A 23391-nucleotide genomic window follows, 5' to 3' on the forward strand; every position below is an offset into this window, starting at 1 on the left:
AAAACCTGCTCCCAAACTTGTTACAAGTTGAGGAGAAAATTGAAGTCATAAAGATATTGATCAATACATGGGCCACCATTCTAATTAAGAACACCAGGGTCTGTCAGATGTTTGGAAATAGCATTGAGGACCTGAAAAATAACCTCGGATTAGAAACTATCAGGTCTCTGTTGCTCCAGAGGCTACTGCGACAGCCATGTCTGCTAAGACATTCTTTCAACAGTGGATTATAAAAGTGTGGGAAATAGATAAGTCTGACCACTTACAACAACATATTAGGACATTCCACATAAACTAGGATAGTCACACAGATGTTTTTAAAGCCTTATGAAACAGGAAGATCAGTTTGAATCTAATATTCTTCCATTTAAAAAATTTGTCATTCTAAGTCATCATTTCACTGTGATGGGAATGTTCACGTGTTATGAATAAGAGGTGGAGAATATTTTAAAGATAGCTACTTTCTTCTGTCTTATGAAAAGCATCATGGAATTCAGATTTATGTCATGCTTGAACCTAACTTGAAGTAATTTTAGGTTGTCTTTGCCATTATATGGAGACCTTTAAATGAAACTGTATGCCAGTGGATAAGGCCATTAGCATTCTTAGTAATTCACTGTAAGAGGTTATAGCATTTATATTTACTTTTTAAACAAAAAGATAGTTGTTTCCTTATAATTCAAGTACTGCATAAGCTGAGAACCTCTTTTGTGGAATGCAGAACAGAAAATTACTAGCTTGTGGCTCTCTTAATGGAAAGTACCATTTATGTCTCAGTTCCTCAGATATTTAATATTTCCTTTTCTTGATATTTTGAGTTCTTATCAATGGGATTTAACCTAAACACATTCTAAAATCCACCCATAGGGAAGGCTTGAAAGGAATTTTTCAGATCTCTGCATCCCACACATTGTAAGCTTGGATATTATTAGGTTAATGTTCATGAATTTGAATTTCATAATATATTGTGTATGCAAGGGGAGTTACAGAACATATTCTCAAAATAATTGTGCAATGAAAGACTTTTAGGAGCCAAGTGCTCTTCTAATCTAAGGCTTTCATTTCATATCCCAATTCACTCACTTCTCCACATATGCTGTAATTCTCTTTGTTTTTCCCCCAGCAGAGGGTGCAAAATATTAAAGCTTGGAACAACTGCATAAACTTGTATTAAAATTATGCTCATTTACAAATTCAAAAGAAAAACCTATCCTTAGCTGTTCACAGAGTCTGACTTGATTACGAGGAAGAAAGCCAGTTAAACAACATTGCCTCTTTGAACAGAGAGTCATAATGGTTAGTAATTATTAAGGAAGCAACTTCACTAGGGGGATTTGCAAAACCAAGGTCATAAGAAGGACAATCTAGCCATGAAAGAAACTAACCTCAGATTTAGTAAGCAGCGCAAGCAACTTTTTGATATCCATAAATGTATACAATCTATATTTTAAATGTAGTAAAAAGACAACTCTATAAGCATCAACTCAGGAGATCGTCAAATATGATTTAAAGTAGAATCATGCTTAGATCTCTTGGATGTCGACCACAAATAAATCCTAGAACAGCAATGGCTCAATTAAACTATCCAATTCTAGGACCGTTATCTCTTTCATGAATCTTCTTTATAAGCTGATGTGGCAGATTCAAATGTTGGCCACAATTCTTCGCCCCTGCCTGTATCTATGCCCTTTGCCCCAAGATTTTTCAGTTCTTCTCATAGACTCAAAGTGTACTCACCCACTCACTGACTTTAGGCTTAGCCATTTGGCTTTTTTTTTTTTTTGTCCAACTTGATGTTACTATCATGACGCAAACAAAGGCTTGAAATGTCTTTACCGTGGTAGGGCATGCTCTCTTGCACTTCTGCCATCACCATGAAAAGAGTTTCCTTGAGTAATTGCTGCATCTTCAGTGGGGTCCCCCCGAGTCAACATATGTGGTACAGACCAGCCCAATCTGTGGTGAGAGCCAAGCCCAGCCGGACCCACACTTGGAAGCACAGCTGTCCAGTCAAGCACTGCTAGATCAGTCACATCACTTACAGGGGAGCACAAATAAATGATTGTTATTTTAAGCCACTCAGTCTTGGGGCAGTTTGTTCCGAAGCATTATCATGGTGATGGTTAAATAATACACCAGAATTCATCTTCCTGTTTACTTAACATAAAAAATAATTAGGGACTGAAATTTATGATCTAGGCACTGAGGATATAAAAATGAAAAATAATTGCTTTGTCTTTTGAAGGGCTCACAGAATAACAAAATGTGGCAGGCATATAAACTAAGAAATGCAACATGATGGAAGCATATATATGATGGAGTAAAAGATACGTGAAATGAGCCAAAGATAATGTGGTCAGTTCTATCTGACTGAGAGAGAAGTGATGGTAAGGACTCTTCTTAGAGGAGCAACCCTTTATAAATTCACAGGAGCAAAGGCAAAATGCGGATTTCACTACAAATTACAATCTAGACCATCGAGACACGCACACAAGACACAGGCATTTCTAATACAAATGTAGACTAAAAGATTCATTCCATTTAACAAATATGAATTGTGTGCCAACTTTGTGCACAGAGTCCTGTGCCAGGCTCTTACCAGATACACAAATGAGTAAAACATAAGTCCTGTATTCCAGGTGATTGTGACACTATTGGAAGGTTTAAACAAGTACATGACAAAAAATATAAACATTGCATAGGCAAGGTATAAATAGTCCTTGGACTCCAAATGTTATTATCTAAGGCTTACACACAACGACTCTAATTCAAGGCAGAAAATAATGAAGACTCAGTGAGAAGTTCAGAGCTTACTATGTGGGTTTAGAGGAAGATGGCATCTGGAAAGTTTCAATAAAGAAAGATACAATTTTAAAGGTGTTTGAACAGAGGGCGAGAGGCTGCTTCCCTCTTGTGAGGCTTCCAGAATACTAAAAAAAACTTTAATGCCAAAAGTAGATTAGAAAAAATCTGTAGTATATTTTTAATGTTTTATTTTTACCAAACTAACGCCAATTAAATAAACTGATGAAAGCAAAGACTAAAGTAAAACTTGACAAACTTCTTTGGCAATCATACTAAAAGGCTAAATGGAGATGTGAGATGGAAAGGCTTAGATTGCTGTATGGCTGGTGACGGTGCATAGGACAGACAACAAAAGCAATCCAATGTCCAAGGTGAACAAATACGATAAAGGTACAAGCACTTCTGTCAGGTACATTGCATGAAAAGTGGGAAAAAAATACCAAATCATTGCCAAATGAACAAAATGATCTCAGACGAACAACACAACTCACGAAAGATGATTCAAAAGTGTTGGGGCAAGAAAGACTATACATTTACCTCAGGGTACGAAAGTGTTTCTCCATCTTTTTTTTTTTTAAAGATTTTATTTTTCCTTTTTCTCCCCAAAGGCCCAGGTACATAGTTGTATATTTTTAGTTGTGGGTCCTTCTAGTTGTGGCATGTGGGACGCCACCTCAGCATGGCCTGATGAGTGATGCCATGTCCGTGCCCAGGATCCGAACTGGTGAAACATTGGGCTGCCAAAGCGGAGCGTGAGAACTTATTAACCACTCAGCCACGGGGCCAGCCCGTTTCTCCATCTTTGCATGTCCTTTGGGTGAAGAGTTGACCATGGCTTTTTCTCATCTCTGATTTCAAGAACAAGATGATAGTAATAATTATTATTATATTATAAAAACTCATATTGACTGAGGAATCACTATGTCCCAGACATTACTCTAGACACTTATATGCATTAAGACATGTCATCCTCATAGCAGAGAGGGAAGTGGGTACTATGACTATTCCCACTGTAAAGCTAAGGAAATCGAGGCACAGAAAGATAAAGGATCTATGGTCTTGCTCTAGAGCCTGGTTCTTAACTACTGCAATCTACTGCAGCAAAACTATAAATCTGAGATGCTAGGAAGGCTCTCTGAGGAAGAACCTATGGTTTTGCATTTCCAACAAGCTCCCTGGTGATGCTAATGCTACTGGCCCTTAGACTAGAGTTTGTGGAGTAAGGGTCTAGAAAACACCAGATAATGACTAAACTGCTTATTCAAGTCTTTCCTGAGATCATGACTAATAGGAAAGAGGCACAGGCTACACTTCAAGGATTCTTCTAAGTCAAGAACTTGTCTTTGCACCCTATTTTCTATTGGGGGATTCACTGATTAGCAGAAGTATACCTTTAAGAAACGGCCTTTGAATAGGTCAATGGGATAGGCAAGCAGAGAACTGTACTGAGATGCTTATTTGACCACTACACTGCAGGGAGGGTCTTAGAGGCTCAATTCAAATGGGATGTCCCAGGTGTCGGAACAATTAGCTTACCATCTGTGCTTTGTGATGTTCAATATATGATTAAACCTACACCGAATATGTAATTACCTCAGAGAAGCTACAGCCACTAAACCTCTGAGGCCAAATTTAAGCCTTTATCCTATCTGAGGTCCAGTCTCCCCAGAGACAACTGTTTGGGAATGAGACTTTAAGACCAGATTTTGGACTAAAAGCTGGTAAGAAGATTTCCTGAATATCTTATGTGGCTGACTGCAGTCTCTTGGGAAGAGGACTATAGCTCCCTAAAGGATGACCGAAACTCATGACCTCCAATTAGGCACAAAATCTCCACTGCTATCCTTCTGTGTGGTGGCTGATAAAACCAGGGAGGTCTTGACAAGAAGTTGTTTTAGGGAAATAAGAGAAGATAAGAAAAGAAATGTAGGCTGTGGCTTCTGATGGATGCCTATCGGTATTTCCTGCCCAGCCACAATAATCCTCTACTCATCTGTATATAGGACTTTACTTTTCCCACAAATATCACAGTCTATGTGGTCCAGTGGGGGATGACTCTAGGCTAGTTCCAAGCGTAGGAATATGATTCAAGTCTGTCAATCACAGTGTCATCTCCCTTGGTTCCAGAGACTGGCTCAAGGATAAGAAGTAACCTAAGCTGGGTTAATGAGTACAATGAGACTTCATTCTCGAACTTTTGTTGGAAGAGCTTGGGTTAAGAGCAGTCTCATTCAGATAGACTTGAAGCTGAGATGATATAAGCCTAGAGCTGCCAGGGGCCACCAAACGGTGACAACATGTTTGATACTGAAATCAATGCAAAGGATAATAGAGGCAAGTGGGAAGAGACTGACTGAGTGCTGATGAGACGATTTGAGCCTCTGGATCTAGCTGTGTCTAAGCTAATGCTAGCTCTGGATTATTCACTTCTATGAACAAATACATTTTCCTTTTTGTTTGGGTATTTATTGTTTGGTACCCAAAGCATCCTGACTCTGATAATGTCCTAATGAAAAGAAGTAGAAAGTAAAGTTGAGGAAATTGGTGTTTAATTTAGTAGGCAGTTTTAAGTTCCTTAAATTGAAGGTGGGAGGGGTGAGGGAGAGGTGACAGGCTGTGAAATGAATTTTCTGTAAGTCAACTACAATTTACTTAAAAAAAGAGAGAGAGAATGATAGAAAGACGGGTAGAGAATAAGAATGTTAAACAGATAAATAAGGAAATTCTTTTTGGCCTGACTTCGTGTATGCATTAAAATACTTAGAGGTCCTCTGAGTCTCTGTTCTAGTTTAACCATGCAGACGAGTGGAGAGTGTCAAGAGGGAAAGTATATCATCCAACCAGTGATGTCCTGTTCACAGCACATACCTACGGAATCAGTTTTAATTGCATGGCTTTCAGAACAGACAGCTGAACACATTTAAGACATTCAGAAAGACAACAGCGCTTTCCAAATATCTAATCTACAAAACATTGCAACAGATGCAGGAGGTTGAGGCTTTGACAATTCTATTTAGCAAGCAGTAAAGGGAGAAATAAGGAAGGACAGACACATTTTCCCCCGCTTTCCCAGATTTAATGTCCAGAATACTTCCTGACTCATTGCAGCCCATATGCCTCTACCCACTTTATGTTTTAAGCCCAAATATTTCATCCTCATATTGAGGGTAGTCAAACCAAGTGGTTTTCCAGTTTGCGGGATGAAATGTTCGACCACAAGCCAGAAACCATTGGAAAAATCACCTACTGCCTTCCCACGAGTCTTGTAAGCAAACAGATGTGCTATATAGAGAAAATGCATGTGTTTTACTGCTGTCTGTGGCAATACGAACACACAATTATCCAAGCAGAAGGAAAAAAAATGGTATATTGGGAAAAACAGGTCTTTAAAACAGATATTTATATTTAAGAATCTATATTTAATCTGAGAGGAGAGAAAATAAATGATACACAGAACGTAACAAAAACATCTCTAAATTGAAACAACGTTCTCATAATTCTAATCTTAGCCTGTACTTTACAGACATGCTTCCTTTATTTTGCTTTTGGAAATGGGGTTTTGTTTTGGCATTGATGGGTCTCAGTCAATGATGAGATTCCCTATGACTATTCATTACTTGTTACAGCTAAGTCTCTGGTGAGGTGTGAATATTTATGAAAGCTGTTCCTTTTTTGATTGGCTCTGATCCTGGTAGCCTTATTAAGAATAAGGTTTACCCGAGATTTGCACTCTTGGTAAGCAGGGCAGCATACCAAATGAAGGGCAGAGCTGGAGTGTTTTCAACGAAAGCCACACCTGGGAGTATTAAAACTTGGAAGAGTATGTGTAGGCCCCAGGCTGCTTTCTTGTAACGTAAGTCAGTTTTGAGATTCTGCCATTTCTTGCTGAAAGTTGATGATCTAATTTTAAATGCAAGAACTCTCTAAAAAAGAGTGGTGGGAAAAGTAGAGGAACAATGTGGAAGGGGTAGATCTAGCCTCGAAGCATCTATCAATGAATCACAAAGCCATGTGTCTAAGAACCCTTTCCCCACTTTTTAAACGTGTGGTACGAAAGTTGTTCTCTAAGAAAAAGACACCAAAATAAATGACTACACTGATTTTTTTTAAATAACTAAAAGCATATAAACGTGTGCAGAAGATGGAAGGTGTGACTGCTTGTGAAATTATATTGTTCTCTAGTAAATATTAATTGCCCGTGGCTTGTTAGATAACTTTGGAGATCCAGAATATAGATTGTGAGTAGTTCCCAATAGCAAATTTACAGCATGCATCAATGGAGGAAAATGCCAAATGAAAGATATGGAAATATACTCAGGGACATTGTCCTTACCTTTTTCATATAAGAAAAAATTGGATTTTTACTGAGTCAAAATGTGGGTAAAATAGCTAAAAAATGAAAGCACTGTTTTTTTAATACACCTCAAGTAACCTATTAGGTTGACCATCTTTGACTATCACATCAAAACTTACATATAAATCCAGAACACTGTATGCTAGTGGAAAAAGCAGAGTTAAATTTCAAAGTAATAATTATAGGCTTATAATGGCTTTGCCCAGGGCAGCTTCATGGTGGTATGACCCGTGCCGTGGCTCTGCTCCTGTTCAATGCTATGCTGTGGCTGTCTTGAAATTCTTAATAATTTTCTCTTTGAACTGGTGTTTTGCAAGTGGAATCCAGTGGACAACAGAGCACGTGCTCGAGCAGAGGAGGGATGTGCAATCTACATGTCTGACATTCCTTGTTGCACCATGCACAAATAGTGTTCTCAAAGCCCCACAAGCACAGACTTCTGGGCACCCACTCTGTGTGGGGCTTCAGCAAGACTCAAACTGAGTAAAAAGTAAACTGGTTACAGCTGAGTAAGTGAGGTGCTAATAGCCCTGAGAGGCCACACTTTCCATTGGGATCAGAATTTTGCTTCAAATACAGAAACAGCAATGGCATTCTGAGAAATACTAATGACCCAAGAACCCTATTGCATCCTTTCTTATTTGTCACTACTTCCCTGTAGTAGCCAACCGCAAATGTGAAAATTATGACATAGAACAAAAGTGAAAGAAAGAGCAACCTATACTTCCTTTTCGCTTCAGCCCTTTCTTATTCATCAATAAGCCAAAAATAGAGTATTAGGAGAATGCATGCATGTCGCATTAAATAACAACAGCTGAGTTAGCATTGTCCGACACTTCCATTGTTCTGGGAAGAACAAAATGCATATGCATGTAGAAGCTACAAAATACAAATCGTGCAATTTCAGTGATTCCACATATGAGTTAAATGCTCTTCTATTTGCATTTAACACTGGCATCACAGAACATAAAGATGCAAGGTCAAATTCATGCTAATAATTAACATTTTAAATTCTCCTTTACACAGAATAACATTAAACAGCAAAAAAAGCCATCATGACAACTCAAAAGAGAGAGACTGGAAGAAAGGAAAAAGCTTTGTTTATATATAACACTTTTTTCCTATGTTTTAAACAAGAGGTGCCACATTTTTGTTTCACACTGGGTGCCACAAATTACATCCTAAGCCACTAGCTATGTATAAAATACATTGGCTCTTATAGGGGAAGAGATTTTTCCTCTGCAATCATCTGACTAATATTATTCTAATCTTCTTCTAATAATTCCTCTTATTATGTGCATTTTCCTCACTAAGGATCCTGAGGATGTAAAAGCCAGAAATGGCCCCAACAAAGTTGGCAGAACGATCAAAATAGGATTAGCCAAAATACTAGTAACTGTAGCGGAGGAAGACATTTCCTCTACCCACTCTAGGTCCTTTTGGCCAGACAACGAATTAAATTCACATAAGACAGAATAACAGGAGAAAAATCAAACAAAGCTTTATAACATGTATGCATGGGAGAGACTCAGGAAAACTGAGTAACTCGCCAAAATGGTGGAGGTTCTTATGTTAAATACCCTCCTCAGCTAAAGGCAAAGGAGGATGTTGGGGGTGGGGGAGTCAGTTATGGGAGATTACCAGAAAAGCACAGTAAACAAGAGTAAGGTTATTATGCAGATTTAAGTCTTTGCCTTCTGCATTGATAAGAGTTTCTAGAGGCAAGGTCATCCCCCCTCTTCCTGGTACAAAGAGGGAGACACCTTTACAGATGGAGATTTTCTTTACAAATGTAAATGTCTCTTACAAAGGACAACTTCTGCTTTTCAGAGTTTCTCTCCTGTCTGTAGTTTTTAAAGTAACCAGCCCAAAATAATCCTCATGCCAAAGAGACATACCTTGGGGTGGCCAATTCCAATCCTCCACATAAGGCTTATTTCAAGGGACTAGCAATCTCTGACACGAGAAGTTAGAAGCTCTCTTTCTCTACTAGCGGTATATCTATTTACGTGACTCACTAATGCTTAATTGTAAATTGTCTCTATTCTGTGTTTTTTTTTTTATTTGAGGAAGATTAGCCCTGAGCCAACATCTGCTGCCAATCCTCCTCTTTTTGCTGAGGAAGACTGGCCCTGAGCTAACATCCGTGCCCATCTTCCTCTACTTTATATGTGGGATGCCTGCCACAGCATGGCTTGCTGAGCGGCGCCATGTCCACACCCAGGATTCCAACTGGCAAACCCCAGGCCCTCGAAGTGGAACATGTGAACTTCCCTGCTGCACCACCAGGCTGGTCCCCTATTTCGTGTTTTTAACTGTTAAATAACATCTTACTTAATAACTCTTCCGATGCTTTTATAATTGCGTATCTGCACTTGCAGTTGTAGTTTCTGTTAGCTGGGGTATGAGGTACCTAACAATCATATTGGGGGTTACAGTTTACAAACTTCTAGACCTGCTCTGCAGTTTTGCAGACATTCATGCTATAACCAGAATGTCACCTCATCAATTAGGGTCACTCTTACAGTTACTTATTTAGTCATCTAAAATGGCTGATTGGGAATGGGTTGCTTTATCAGCTTTTGATTACTAGGTTGTCTGCATCCATGTCCAAATCATGCCTATACTTATCTTCCCAGTGATTGTGATAACAGCTTGAAGATGATTAAGGGTCACCTAAAGTCTCTTGAATCTCATCTTTAAAATAGTTTGTAGTGTAGGATCATTTTATAATTACTAAAGAAACAATGGAAGAGGTTTTTTCATGGGAAAATATATTTGGGAACCTATCACCTTGGCCAAAAGATTCAAGGAAAAGAAAGATACCTCTTTTTCATTGTTTTCAACTTTAAAAACGTTTTGATTTTATTGATTGTAACCCACAGCAATTGGACTTCGTTAAAAGAGAAAATATTCGAGTGATGAGACTCACACAGTATTTTATGGACCATGATAGAAAGTGTGTAAGCAAACAAATGCTTGGAATATCAAGCAGCAAAGTCTAATCCCTAAAACTATAATGACCCAAGAAATGTTTCATCAAAATAAGCGCTTTGAATTTTTCTGCCTGGCTTAATGGCAGTGGTGGGGCATGAGAGAGTAATGGGAGGAGGCAGAATATTTACTCTGGCATAGTCAGTGAAAATGGCTATTAATTTAGAACCCACTCACCAATTCTTCTAGATGGCTAAAAGAGAGGAAAAGGAGGAATCACATACTGCCATCAACCTTGTCCTTGGATTGACTAAGAAGTACTACGTTTGCTCACTAGAGCTGCCCTAACAAATTACTACAAATTCAGTAGCTTAAAACAATAGAAATTTATTCTCTCGTGGTTCAGGAGGCCAAATGTCCAAAATTAAGGTGTCAGCAGGGTTGGTTCCTTCTTGGTGGCTCAGAGGGAAAATCTGTTCCGTCCTTCTCTTCTAACTTCTGGTGGTTTATGGAAACGCTTGGTGTTTTCTTGGCTTGCAGTTGCACAATGCCAATCTCAGCCTCCACCTTCATATGGACATCTTCCCTCTGTGTGTCTGTCTCTATGTCTTCACACGGCATTCTCCTCTCTCTGCATGTCTGTGTCCGAACTCTCCTCCTCATAAATGGATACCAGTCATTGGATTAGGACCCGCCATAATCTAGTAACACCTTGTCTTAATTTAACTAATTACATCTGCAAAGTCCCTATTTCCAAATAATGTCACATTCATAGGTACACGGGCTTAGGTTCTTCAACATATCTTTTTGGGGGATAGAATTCAACCTGCAGCGCTTCTCAAACTTGGCTGCACGGGTGAATCCCATGGGCAGTTAAAAAACAAACCAATGCGTGGGTATGGCACCCCAGAGATTACAAACTCATCAGGATGAGGTGAAGACAGGGCATCTAGATTTTTGAAGTCCCTCAAGTGATTCTAATGTGTAGCAAAGTCTCAGAAGCACTAGACTAAAGGATTCCAGTTAAAATATCCTCAAAAGGATATTTTTGAATAGTGAAGTGAGTGTTCCAATGAGAAAAATCTCTTCTCCTTTAATCATTTTGACCAAAATGAAGAAAATTCAGAAGTAGGTGATCAAAATGAATAGCATGTGATCAAAAAGAATTTTAGAAACTTACCACTTGACGCATGCCCACTCAATGAGCATTTTAATATGTGCCGTGTGTTGGGCCATGTGAGAGGTCCACAGGTGATCAGTAGAACCTTAGAAATCAGCTGCTTTTCCACCACTCTCTGGAGGTAGGAAAGAGTTCATTGTGTTTTGGCTAGTTGTTACTAGGTATGAAAATTATTCCTTCCCAAAGACACTACTCAGTTACTAGAAAATAATGGAAACAGATCTTTTTATTTTTATACATCAAGTGGTGAGATGTTCCACAATTATAACAGAATTGATTACTTTGTGTTGTTTTATACCTATGGCTACTCAGGTTAATGCTGTATCAAGTTATTAAAGAAAAAGCATTTCCATGGGGTAAACTGGCTGAAACGTAAAACTCTTTCTTATATTTCCTTTTTCAGAGCCAAAAAAAGTCATTTGATACAGATGTCTAGAAATGTCAAAATATTATTTATCACACTACCACATAGGCTCATTAGGATCCTATCATGGCAACTAAATCAACATAAACTTGTTTTCCTTGCTTGTCTCTTGCTTTTCTATACAATGTTTTTTATCTAGCATCTTATTTTACCTCAATTTACTGTGTATCATTGTTGTGGACTGAATGTTTACATTCCCCCAAAATTCATATGTTGAAATCCTCACTCCCAATGTGATGGTACTAAGAGATGGGAACTTTGGGAGGTGCTTATGTCTTGAGAGTGGAGCCCTCACGAATGGGATTAGTGTCCTTAGAAGAAGAGACCAGAGAGCTTGCGCTCGCTCTCTCTCTGTCTCTCTGCTGTCTGCCATGTGAAGATACAACAAGAAGGTGGCCATCTGTAAACCAGGAAAAGGGCCCTCACCAGAACCCAAGCACGCTGGCACGCTGATCTCAGATTTCTAGCCTCCCGAAGTGTGAGAAATGTTTGTTGTGTAAGCCAACCAGTCTACGGTAATTTGTTACAACACCCAGCGCTGACTAAAACAATCATTATTTTTATTCTTTACACTCCATCCAAGATACTTTTTCAGCTAATACCAGCCATCCTCCATTCATTAAAAAAAAGTTTTTGTCATTCTCTAATTCCCCGTGAAAAACTTACTTTTACTTTGAGTTTAGAAAACATCCTTTATTTCAACATATGAGCTAAGATTTATTTATAGAAAGCATTTCAAACATACACATAGAGCAGAAGCCCACTTTTAACATCAATAAATTTACTAGTGTCAAAAAATTAGCATCATAATAACAATACGAGCAGAATTAAAATACACACATGTAAGGAGTGCTTTCTACAATTTAGTAGATGAAAAAGTCTTTATCTTTATTCCAAGAAATTTTGGTGGTCTGGAGGAGAATATTTTAGGTAGACCAATAAAATAGATACTTATTTTATTGTAAACCCACAGTAAAAGCTGATGAGGTAAGTTAATTAAAAAGTATGTCACTGCGCAAAAGCTCATATTTTCAATGAAGTAAATATGTACATAATAACCTCTTTTTTAAAACATCATATCTAACTGGGAAAGACAGTGTTATTCCCATTAATACTTGGGCAAAACAAAGAATATAAATAGAGTTACTAAATTGGAAACCTACATTGCTGCTGTATAGCCACTTACATTAGGGTGAAGGGTCTTTTTATGCAGTAATCTTTAGCCTGCTGTGTAACAGATTTTCAATTCAAGAGCTGTGAACTTCAAATGGCCTCATTTCTTCCTCAGTTTACAACCTCATCCCCACCAAAGGGCAACTGCTAATTACATTTGTACACATCCTCTTTACCAACTCTCTTAACCTTCTCATTCTGTTGCCATTTCAAATTTTCATGAAATGTACCTTAAAAGACTGACTGAGAGGATCTAGCCTGTTTTGATCAAAAAAAAGAAAAGGACAAACGTTGGGTGGTTTCTATCCTAGCTCTACCGCCCACAAACTGGGGAAAGTTACATAATCTCGTCGTCTTCTGTATAGGAAACTAATATTCATTGAGATTTCACTCTGGACTAGTCATTGTAAACCTGGAAGAAATAATCCTAAATTGAATTTTATGATGTCATGACTATTTAAGTAATTCCAATATTGTTTTTTAACTTCCACTAATTCACATCCCTAAAGTTTGGGATATGTCAGCTGGCCTATATGTTAGCATGGAAGGTTTGGACTATATCCTAGCTCTTCAAAGTTTGGTCTGTGGACCAGAAGCACCAGCATCATCTAGAAGCTTGGTAGAAATGCAGAGTCTCAGGCCCACTCCCAGACCTGCTGAGTCAGAATCTGCATTCTAACCAGACCCCCAGCTGTCTGCAGACACAGGAAGGTTTTTGAAGTGCTGGACTAGATGGTTGACAAAATCCACTTCAACCTGCAGGCATGTACAGCACACAGCAGAGAGTCTGGAATCAGACCCCTGGATTCAAGGCCAAGCTCTGTGACTTACAGTTTGTGTAATCTTGGAAGAGAGAGCTTCCAAAGATATGAGGTCGCTTTCCCGTGCCTTAGTTCCTTCATCTGTAAAAAGGTAGTTACCTCATGGGGTGTTGTAAGGGTTGCAAAGCGCCGCATATAAGCAATTAATATAGTGCCTGGCATGCCAGAAGCTCTTTCCATCATTAAACAAACATTTATGGCACACCTATCATGAGTGTGTCAGACAGGTGCTGGCAGCTGTGAGTGCAGCAGTAAACAAGACAAAGTTCCCACTTGCCAGAGCTTCCATTCTGGTGAGGGATACTGGCAATAAAAAAATATGTAAGAAAATGTCACATAGGGATATGCTCTGTGAAGTAAAAAGAATGACAGCAGAGCTATGATTAGGAAGTTCAGGAAACATCTTCAGAGGAAAGAAACAAATAAGCAGAAATCTGTATTAGTTATATTTGATTAATACCCAGAGCTAAGTTCCAGGCACAATGCTAAGCATTTTATATGCATCCATGCTTCCAGAATCTTCTAGTTTGACCTACGATCTCTACATCCAGATATGAACTAAAACTTTGGGACAGTAACATGGCGATGTCCAAAGGACTTGTCTTTCCACCCATAGAAACGAAAAGACTCTTTTTACAGAAATAGATGTGTTTAACTTAGCAACTTGGCTACATTCCAATTTATACTTTTACCTAAGAATGTCAGTCTGTGGGTTTAGCAGATATTTTTCTTCATTTCCTTTTGCTACACAATAAACAGGCAAACAAATAACTGTTATGTGGTGTCAGTGGCATGAAATAGCTTCTATATTCCAACACAGTCAGGGTAGCTTAATAATGGGAAGATGATCTCACATTTTAAAGTGCTTTGATATAAAAGGTGCCATATAAAAAGGAAGTTATTATTCTTAGTTATAATACCCTAAAAAAAGGATTTGCCATCTAAATGGCTACTGAAACTTAACTGCAGAATTGCTTATAATGCTACAATCAGTCGAGGCCAAATTCAATAAAAACTCCATCCGGCATTCACACTGAGAAGACCCACATGTGCCTTTAATTTTTTTGTTTTTAATTTCCTGGGCTTTCGGCCCAGAAATTGGATGGAAATTTTATTTAAACCTGCTCTTGTGTATCAACTTTTGGTAAATATCAGGTTTTCAGTTGACTCACATTATGCTTTACATTTTGAGCAAACGGAGGAAGTAAAATGATGCATATCTCTTTCTATACTATATTTATATACCTCTTACGTGTTCTGACCATGAAACGGAGGCTCACAGTCAATGTTCATCATTACTCCTACAAATTTAGGCTGTCCCCCGCCTCTGCTGCAACAATAGACTCAAAATTCTATTAAATCCCTTTCTAGAACTAATCAGCTTTCACCAGCACAGGCAATGTAATCTGAGGTTGGAAATGACTAATTATTTGGAGAGGGCGGTGAGGGGTTCAGGTTTAGATTTTTAGATTTTTCTCTAATTGAAAGAAACTTCTCTCTTGTCTTACCCCAGTCACTTGCTGGCTGGGGGCCACTCCCCTCCTTGATGAAAACGCTCTTTCCCTTCCCATTAGACAGGGCGTGTATGTATATATTACAAGGAAAATGCATTATGAGACACCAACTTGAAAATATTAAGAGAAGAGGCACTCCTGTGATGGATGTGGGCATGGCAGTAATTGCACCTGCTAGGTGCAAGGCATGAGCATAATTTGCATGTAATGTTACCTCAGTTCCTTCCAGAATACACCAGCTCTACCCAATAAAACATTTTGTCACACTCAGGGGGTTTGCCAACATGTTCCCAGATTGCAAGCAAAAAGATTATTTACAGTAACCAATAACAACTGAAACGACCATAAACAACCTTTCCGTACCTGTTCTATTTTTTCTTTTGCTAAGTAGAGAGGCCTTAAGGAGCGCAAATTTACTGCAATTTAATTCTGATGGGGAAAAGCACATTATTTTTATTTATAGTAGTGAGCTCTATCTATCCTTGCCTCCCCCCTTTCAAAACATAAATAACCCCAGCTTTTTTTTTTTTTTTAAAGTCCACCCATTACTTTTAGAGGGAAGAAGAGTTTCCTAATAAAGTGAGAGATTGGACAAAAGTGGCCAACATCGGAGAAAGCTACCCGGTGTATCCCAGGACCCTGCTGCATGCTCATGGGAAAACACAGCATCACCACTGTTAAAATATTTCTGGGGTGCCTTGCTCAAGCCTTTAAAGCAGTTTCTTTCTGCCAACTGGAAGGGCTGGGGCCCTGCATGCAGGGTTTATTGTAGGGAGCAGCGCCCCGAATCTTACTGACTTGGTTTCTGCCTCTTGGCTTTAAAACCCCCCTAAGGAGAGTTTTTCCAGCAGTTTACATTCCATTCTGAATTGCAGCCGATGAGGCAGGAGCACTTATTTCTGGGGGAAGTGAGCAAGAATGTGAAAGAGCAGTCAAAACAGCCTTTCCCTTAAACCCCTTCTCGAGGCTCCTTTGCCCAGGTTGCTGCCCGTGAGGAGGGGTTGTGTCCCTCTGACAACAGGAAGCACAGAGAGGAAAGGAGAAAAGAGGGAACAGGGCTGTACACTCTTGTTTATTTCTAATTCAACTAACGTGACTAGATTTTTTTACTATAAAAGAAAAGTAAATAAGATAAATTTTAAAAACAAAGTCAATTATAAAATTCAGTCCCCATTTCAGTCTTCCAATGAGTATTAACAGTATCCTATGATATCCCTCTAGAAATTGCGAATGCATAAATATGCATACACACATGTATATAAGCACAAAACTGTCAATACTTTTCCTGAATTAACTTCTTTCTCCAAGACCCTCAGTGGATCTTTCAAGACCCTCAGTGGATGCCCGAAACCATGGATAGTACCGAACCCTATATATACTACGTTTTTTCTATACACACATACCTATGATAAGGTTTAATTTATAAATTAAGCACAGTAAGAGATTAACAACATTAATAATAAAGTAGAACAATTATAACAATATACTGTAATAAAAGTTACACAAGATCTCAGCAACCTCAACATACAATTTTTTTCTTTCCTTCTTAAATCAGAACTTTCACCTTTCCAGTTAAAGGAAGCGCTTTATGGCTTCTCTTTGGCATATCTGAACTGCTAGCATCACTGCACTTTGGGGCCATTATAGAGTGAAATAAGGGTTACTTGATCACAAGCACTGTGATACCCTGACAGTTGATCTGATAACAGACAGGCCTACAAAGTGAATAATGGACGGACAGCATATTCAGCACGGACACCTGGACAAAGGGATGAGTCATGGCCTGGTAACATGGTGGGGGACCAAGCAGTGCACAACTTAAAATTCAAGAATTGTTTATCGAATTTTCATTTAATATTTTCGGAGTGCAGGTAACTGAAACTGGGAAAGCGAAATCTTAGATCAGGGGGTACTACTGTACCTCTTCAAGGTCATCTCCCGCCAGTAGTAGCAGATGTACCTCCCTCTTTGTGGCTGCGGCATTGTATTCCACTGTATGTCTCCACTGTATTTTAATTAGCCATTCTCCTAAGAATGGACAGGTAGGTTGTTTCCAACAGCTTTTCAATTACAAGTAAAGCTGCACTGGTAACCTTTGCACAGGTAATGGAAGTCAGTCTAGCCTAGCCGTCCAAAGACTTTCCAACAGGCTTTCATGCAAGTCCAGGTCCTCCAACCGACCACTCACTGTATGTATTTAGGCAATAAAGGTGATAACACCTGCCTCAAAGGGTCCTTGCAAGAATACAATTGTGATTCTTCTGACTCACTGAAGCCTTAGGCAAATTAATTTCCTCGCCACTAACTCAGGGAGTAACAGTTCTAGGGTTGCTCTGGGGACTCCAAGAACTCGTTCACTTTAAACTGTGCCCTCCACTACCTGGTACACAGCGAACCTTTAATAATTATGCGCTTTAATATTAAAATCGGCAATATTTGCGCTCTTGCAGGATCGCAGCCACATGAGGCTTTCCTACAAGTGGCATTCCTACCTTTAACCCCGTGCTCCCTGGGCCCCAGCTGGGCGCGCACGAGGCCACCCAGCGGCGACACGCTGCCCTCCGTGCCCTCCCAGCCGCCGCCCAGGGCCCTGCGGAGGCCGGACGCACGTGTGCCCACGCGGCCGGGCGCGGGGCGCCGCGGGTCGGGCGGGCGCGGGGCCGCGGGGGGCGCTGGCGGCGCGAGGCGCGGGCCCCCGTTGGCTGCTCGGCCGCGCTCCCCGCCCCTCCCGCCCGCGCCGTCCTCCCTCCCTCCCGTGCCCGCGCTGGAGCGGCGGCGGCGCCGGCAGCAGCCACAGCAGCCTGGCGCGCGGCGGCGGCGGGCGCCGCGGGCTCGGCCGGGAACGGCGCGGACTGGGGCGCTGCGGCGGCGGCTCGCGCGGGCGCGCACGGCTGCCCACCGGGCCCGGGCCAAGGGCGGCTGGCGGGCCGGCGGGCCGGGCACCCGGTGAGCTGCAAAGACCAGGTAGGTCGGGGATGCCCGGCTCCTCGCTGCCCCCGGCCGGGGGTGCTGAGAGGAGCCACTTGCCGGGGCAAACTTTACGCGCTGGCTTCACGACTCCTCAGCCTTCAAGTTTGTTTGCCGGGAAATGCACCCGACGGGTCGGGAAGAAGAGATGCTTCTCCCAGCTGATTTGCTTTGGGGAGATTATTTTTCCCCTTCTAGGGCGAGGATTGGTTTTGGAATGGGAAAACTCCGCATCCCCGCTTGAGCTTGGGGAAACGCGAGGTGGGTCCCTCTGGTTTGCCTTTAGCGTAGCAGATTTGGCCAGTGAAAGTTGGAAAAAAAAAAAAAGTTGTGAACCGTAGTGGCGCAGAGGAAGGATCCCAGGTACATGGTGCAGGGAGTGGAATGTGATAGCTTTTTGCCAGAAATCCCCTTCCTGGCTCCCAGCTCTGAGGAAACCTGGGTGCAGGATTTCTCCATTAGCGATCAAGTTTTCCAAGCTGCATTTTCTTTCCACTTTCAAATCTGCAGCCATGGACGGAATCCCCTGTCGCGTTTGTTTGCCAGGTTATCTCTGATGGGCTATAGTCCAGGTGTCTTGAGCTCGGACCCTGGTCTTGGCTGCTTCTCCGTTCAGGGCTAAGGAGCCCTGCAAAGCTAACCAAGCAGGTAACGGAATATCAGGAACGGAAAACCAGGAAGTGCCAACCGGGCAGCCCAAGTCACGGCATCATCAAGAATATTTTGATTGCCTGAAATGAATGAACAGCTCTGGTCTCTGCTTGTGCAAAGCTCCGCACGGCTCACCAATCCTTGTGTCCTTCCTTGTATTGCATTTGCTTATTGATTTACAACAAGGAGATGCGCCCAGAGAAATGATTTAATAACAAACGGTGCCTGCTACGGTGAGGAGAGCAAATCTCCGTTCTGAGCCAAAGGGAAGGGAACAGACAGAGCTCTGAGAAAGGAGTGGCCAGTCTGTTCACCTCAAACCAAGATGTGGGGAAACAGCTAGAGAAAGCAACAGACGGGAGATATGTGATGTGCAGGAGGGAGGTGAGAAACCCGGCTCATATGGTGAGTAGGTAAATCCAGAAATAATTTAAAGATGATTAAGCAAGAATAACTCCAAAAAGAATAGTAGGAAGGCTGTATGTGCTGTGGTTTCTGTCTACCCCCACAGAGATGAATATCACACTAGCTGAAAAAGAATCCTGATCTGTAAATAGATTAAAAACTGGAATTAATCAGAACAATGAGTCAGAGCCCTTCAGAGATTGAAAGGAGTAATTGCCTTTGAAAGAGCTATTATGTCTCAATATCCAAGTCAAATGTGTTACTTTTGCTTTGCTAGCTGTGTTTACTAACAGTAACTTGACTTTGGCTGCAGTAACCTGGCATCTGAGTTTGTGGTGTTAACTCTTTGTGGGCCGTCGTATTAGGGAGGAAGTTGTCTGCAGGTTCATATTGACATCCATTTAAGCAACACTTGCAAAATGCCTAATACGTACCAGGCACTGGTTGCAATGAGACAGGTTCTTGTAAACGTTCATAAAAGAAATTTGTTAGGGTTCATCCATGCTAGTGGAAAGATGCTGCCTTGCAAATTGTAAAAATCGCGGCTTCAGGAATTAACTGGTTTTTGAATGATTACTTGAAGTCAGTTGAGAGTCAACATGTGGTTAAGGACCCCCAAAAGGATCAGTATCCACCAGGGAAATAGAGCAAATTCTTGCACATTTTTTTAGATGGATGGCGAGGTCGAATGCAGTGAGTAACCCTCCTGTCTAAAGATGGGATAACTGAGACACTGAGTGGCTAATTGATTTGCAGGATAATAGATTCAGGCAGACAATAACATTCAGCCCCATGTCCTACTCACTGTCTGGATGTCATTAATGTCAGCCTGAAGACATGAAGGCATTAAGTTCATTTCTCCAGGAGAACTCTTTTAAGTATCCTTCACAACACAACCAGATAGCTCAAGTGTTCCTTAAAATGGCAACAAAACATTTAATGGGACCAAAGTGCTGAGCAATTTCAACTGAAGCAGAGATTAGCTGTGGACAGTAGCTGTAGCCTTTCTGTTGCGATTTATGTTCAATTTTATCACTGTCACTTTTCATATATGTCTAGTTATTACAAACTAATAGCCTCTTCGCTCTGCTAGCAAAATATGTCTTTTTCTTTTATAAATTCCTAACTCCTTCTCCCACATTCAGTACACATCTTCCTGCTTTGTTTTTACAGTGTAATTTAAGTGTCCAGCTTGAAGTTCTCATTACCTCTTAATATGTTTTGTGCTGAAATTGTATATAGATATAATTGCCCCTTTCAGACTGCCAGATGTATATGTCACTGTATTGTGGCAGTGCCGCCAAACAGAGAAGCATATTACTGATTCTGTGTTCTGTGTTTTCCAATTACCATTTAGTAAGTTATCAGCAGTAAAATAATGTTAATTTTATACATTGGAAGATATTCAGATGGCAGGAGGATTTATTGATGCTGTGCGTGTTTGCTTACCATCTCTGATGTAGTCATCACCACCAGTCCGCCTTTAAGCCTTCTGATCTTAGGCAGTTACTTTGTGTTTTTGAAGGTGAGCATCTCTGAGGTGTCCCCATGATTTAAATATGCATTTATTCGTCACTTAATGCTGGTGGACCATTTCCTTTCTTGCAAACAGGATATTCCTTTCTTTCCTTTGCCAAAAAGATATTATCTTTTTGCAGAGATGTTTGGCAATAATTACCATGTTGAGCCACAGAATAGTTTAAGATAGAACATTTCTTTGAAATTGATGGGTAACAGGTCTCAGTCTCAAATCTAATTTGTATACAAATTTCAGAAATGGCTCAAATGTGATAAATGGTTTATTATTTCTGGAGTTGTACCCCCCCCCCGCCCCCATCTATTTCCTAAACACAGTGGAACATTTCTTTTGAAAATATGCTGCAGGAGAAATGCACTCCCTGGTTGAAACTTTGTATGCCAGGTTTCAATCCATAGTGTGTTTTTATTTCCCCCCTTTTATGTACATGTTATAAACAAGAAATAAGGGTTTGTAATAGAAGTGCTGGCAGAACTTTATAGCATCTCAAACAGCTCTGCTACTTGGAATGTAAATATTTGTAGAATCTTAACTGTGCAAGAAGCTGTCTTGCAAAAAGTGAGAAAAAATAACTATTAAATAGGATAAAATAATTCAGAAGATATGCATATTCCTTATTGCGGACATACTATTTTAAGAAATAGATTATATATCTTATAGCAATTCCATAGCACTCTCTTAGGTGCCTTTATAACTCACATTGGAGATTGTCTATGTTCTAAAACAGTAGAACAGATTTGTCCCATTTGTTTTCCTAAGTCCCTTGACTTTAATTGCCTTTCAAAGGTTGAGAGATGAGATCTGTAATTCTAAAACCACTTTGATTACATTGCTAATAAATGAGCCTGTCAATATCCTATTTTTAATAGGATAAAGAATTCTTGGGACCATTACGATACTTTAAATACTCTTATTTTGGGGAAATAGTACAACTCAGATGGCATGTCTCCTTTTGATTCTAACTGAAATATTTCTAAAATTTGCCCACTTCATCTCCACTCACATTGTCCTTTTCCAAGTCACCATCTTCTCTCTTGGGACAATTGCACTGGCTTCCTGCCTCCTTTCTTGCTTCCTTCCCCAAATCATTATCTGCACAGCAGTTGGGGCAGTATATATATATTTTTTTAATGTGAGTTAAATTAGTACTCCTCCTCAAAGTGCTTAAATGGCTTTCTGTTGCATTCAAGAACTATTAAATATTGCCTACCAAGCCATGTAGGATTTAAGCACTGCCTGTCCCGCCAGCATCATCTCATGCTAGGCTTTTGGGAGACAGAGCTGCAGAAGCTTGCTTTCTTGTCTGGTTTGGTTGACCTCTTTCCTACCTCAGGGCTTATTCTGTCCCTTTGCCTGGTAGCCCCCTCTAGCCTTTACCCCCAAACGCACGTGCATACACACAAACACACACTTACAGATTTTGACTGCTGCTCATGCCATCAGTCACAATTTAAGTATCATTTACTAAGAGAGGGCTCTCTAATTTCTGTCCTCCTCTAAATTAGGGCACCTCGTATCTCCCATAGCACTCATTATAACTTGGAACTATTTCCTTATCTGATTCCTTGTTTACTATTCTGTAAGCATCTTCTAAGCGGTTAGTGCATCTGTTTTACTTACTCTTGCAAAGTCGCTCTTATCACAGTACCTGGCTTGCAGCAGAGTTTGATAAACCAATAAGAACTATGCTTTTGGGGGGTGCTGAGTTCACAGTCTGTGACCGGAGCAGCCCTGTGACTAAAGACCCTGTCAAGACTGTCCATATTCTTCAGAAGTCTACTACTGACCTTCACAGAGTGTTCTTTCTGTCATGTTGCCCATGATCTCTTAGCTCTCTTGGATAGCTGCTGCTTCAAACCCATTGGGTCAAAATGGGATTCATCATTTTTCCTCCCAAGCTGGTTTCAGCTTAAGTGATCTCTTCTTTCTTTTACCGAATCATGGTCCTCAAGACACGTTGCTCTACTGGTCTTTGGCACCATCCTCTCCCTTTGTCCCTGTAACCAGTCAACTGATTGAAAATAAAGAACATTACTGGGGTTATTATGTGCTAGCCAAGCACTTTACTCCCTTGACACCTCTTACCCCAATGCAGCAGATTAAGAAACAGCCATCCTACCCTACTCCCTTTCTTGCTCCAGTCTTTCCAACACACGGTACTGTGTGAATCCATGAGCCAGACACCTTATGTCATTGGATACCCACTGCCTAGAGGAAAAATGCTACTGATGCAGCCTGTCTGCATGAGACTTCTTCCCTCTACTTCTCCCCTGTGCTTAAAGTTCCAACCATAGGGGCTTTCTTTAACTTCCTTGAAAACTCAATATAACACTTTTAGCTTCAGGATCCTTGCATTCATGACTTCCATCGAGAGCCCCTCATTCCCATCTCAACTCAGTTCCACCCTCAAATTCAGTGTTATTTTGCTAGGAACGCTCTTTACTTCCCATCCTACCATTTTTCCGGGTGATAACCCGCCTATTTGTTCCTCTGGGAAGCTTTTACTGTCCTCCTAGACTAGTCTTGAGCTCCCTGCTTCTTTAAAATTTTCTTCTTTAGACGGAGAATGGATCAGGATGTAGTTATTATTGCACAGTTGTTTAATATCTGCCTTTCCTGATAGTCT

At 40.5% G+C, this 23391-nt stretch overlaps 2 protein-coding genes across 6 annotated transcripts in view; one reads left to right on the forward strand and one right to left on the reverse strand.

The window, feature by feature from the left end:
• The window catches only part of LOC139076071 (uncharacterized), a 130185-nt gene that overhangs the window by 92326 nt on the left and 14468 nt on the right, over nt 1-23391 (reverse strand). The window contains exons 2-3 of the mRNA XM_070576388.1: nt 17698-18214; nt 11274-11388 (exon numbers count right to left, since the gene is read on the reverse strand). Coding sequence (XP_070432489.1) covers nt 11274-11388; nt 17698-18214 — 632 coding nt within the window. The remainder of the gene's footprint in view (nt 1-11273; nt 11389-17697; nt 18215-23391) is intronic.
• The window catches only part of CNTN3 (contactin 3), a 324643-nt gene continuing 319281 nt past the window's right edge, over nt 18030-23391 (forward strand). For 3 of the 5 annotated variants that reach the window (XM_070576766.1, XM_070576770.1, XM_070576768.1), the window contains exon 1: nt 18030-18169. The gene's annotated coding sequence lies outside the window, so the exon portion shown is untranslated. Of the gene's footprint in view, nt 18170-18737; nt 19229-23391 lie in introns of those variants that run through there. The other 2 variants (XM_070576767.1, XM_070576769.1) reach the window with 2 other exon arrangements.

This window comes from Equus przewalskii, chromosome 15, assembly GCF_037783145.1.
Source record: "Equus przewalskii isolate Varuska chromosome 15, EquPr2, whole genome shotgun sequence".
Lineage (NCBI taxonomy): Eukaryota > Metazoa > Chordata > Mammalia > Perissodactyla > Equidae > Equus > Equus przewalskii.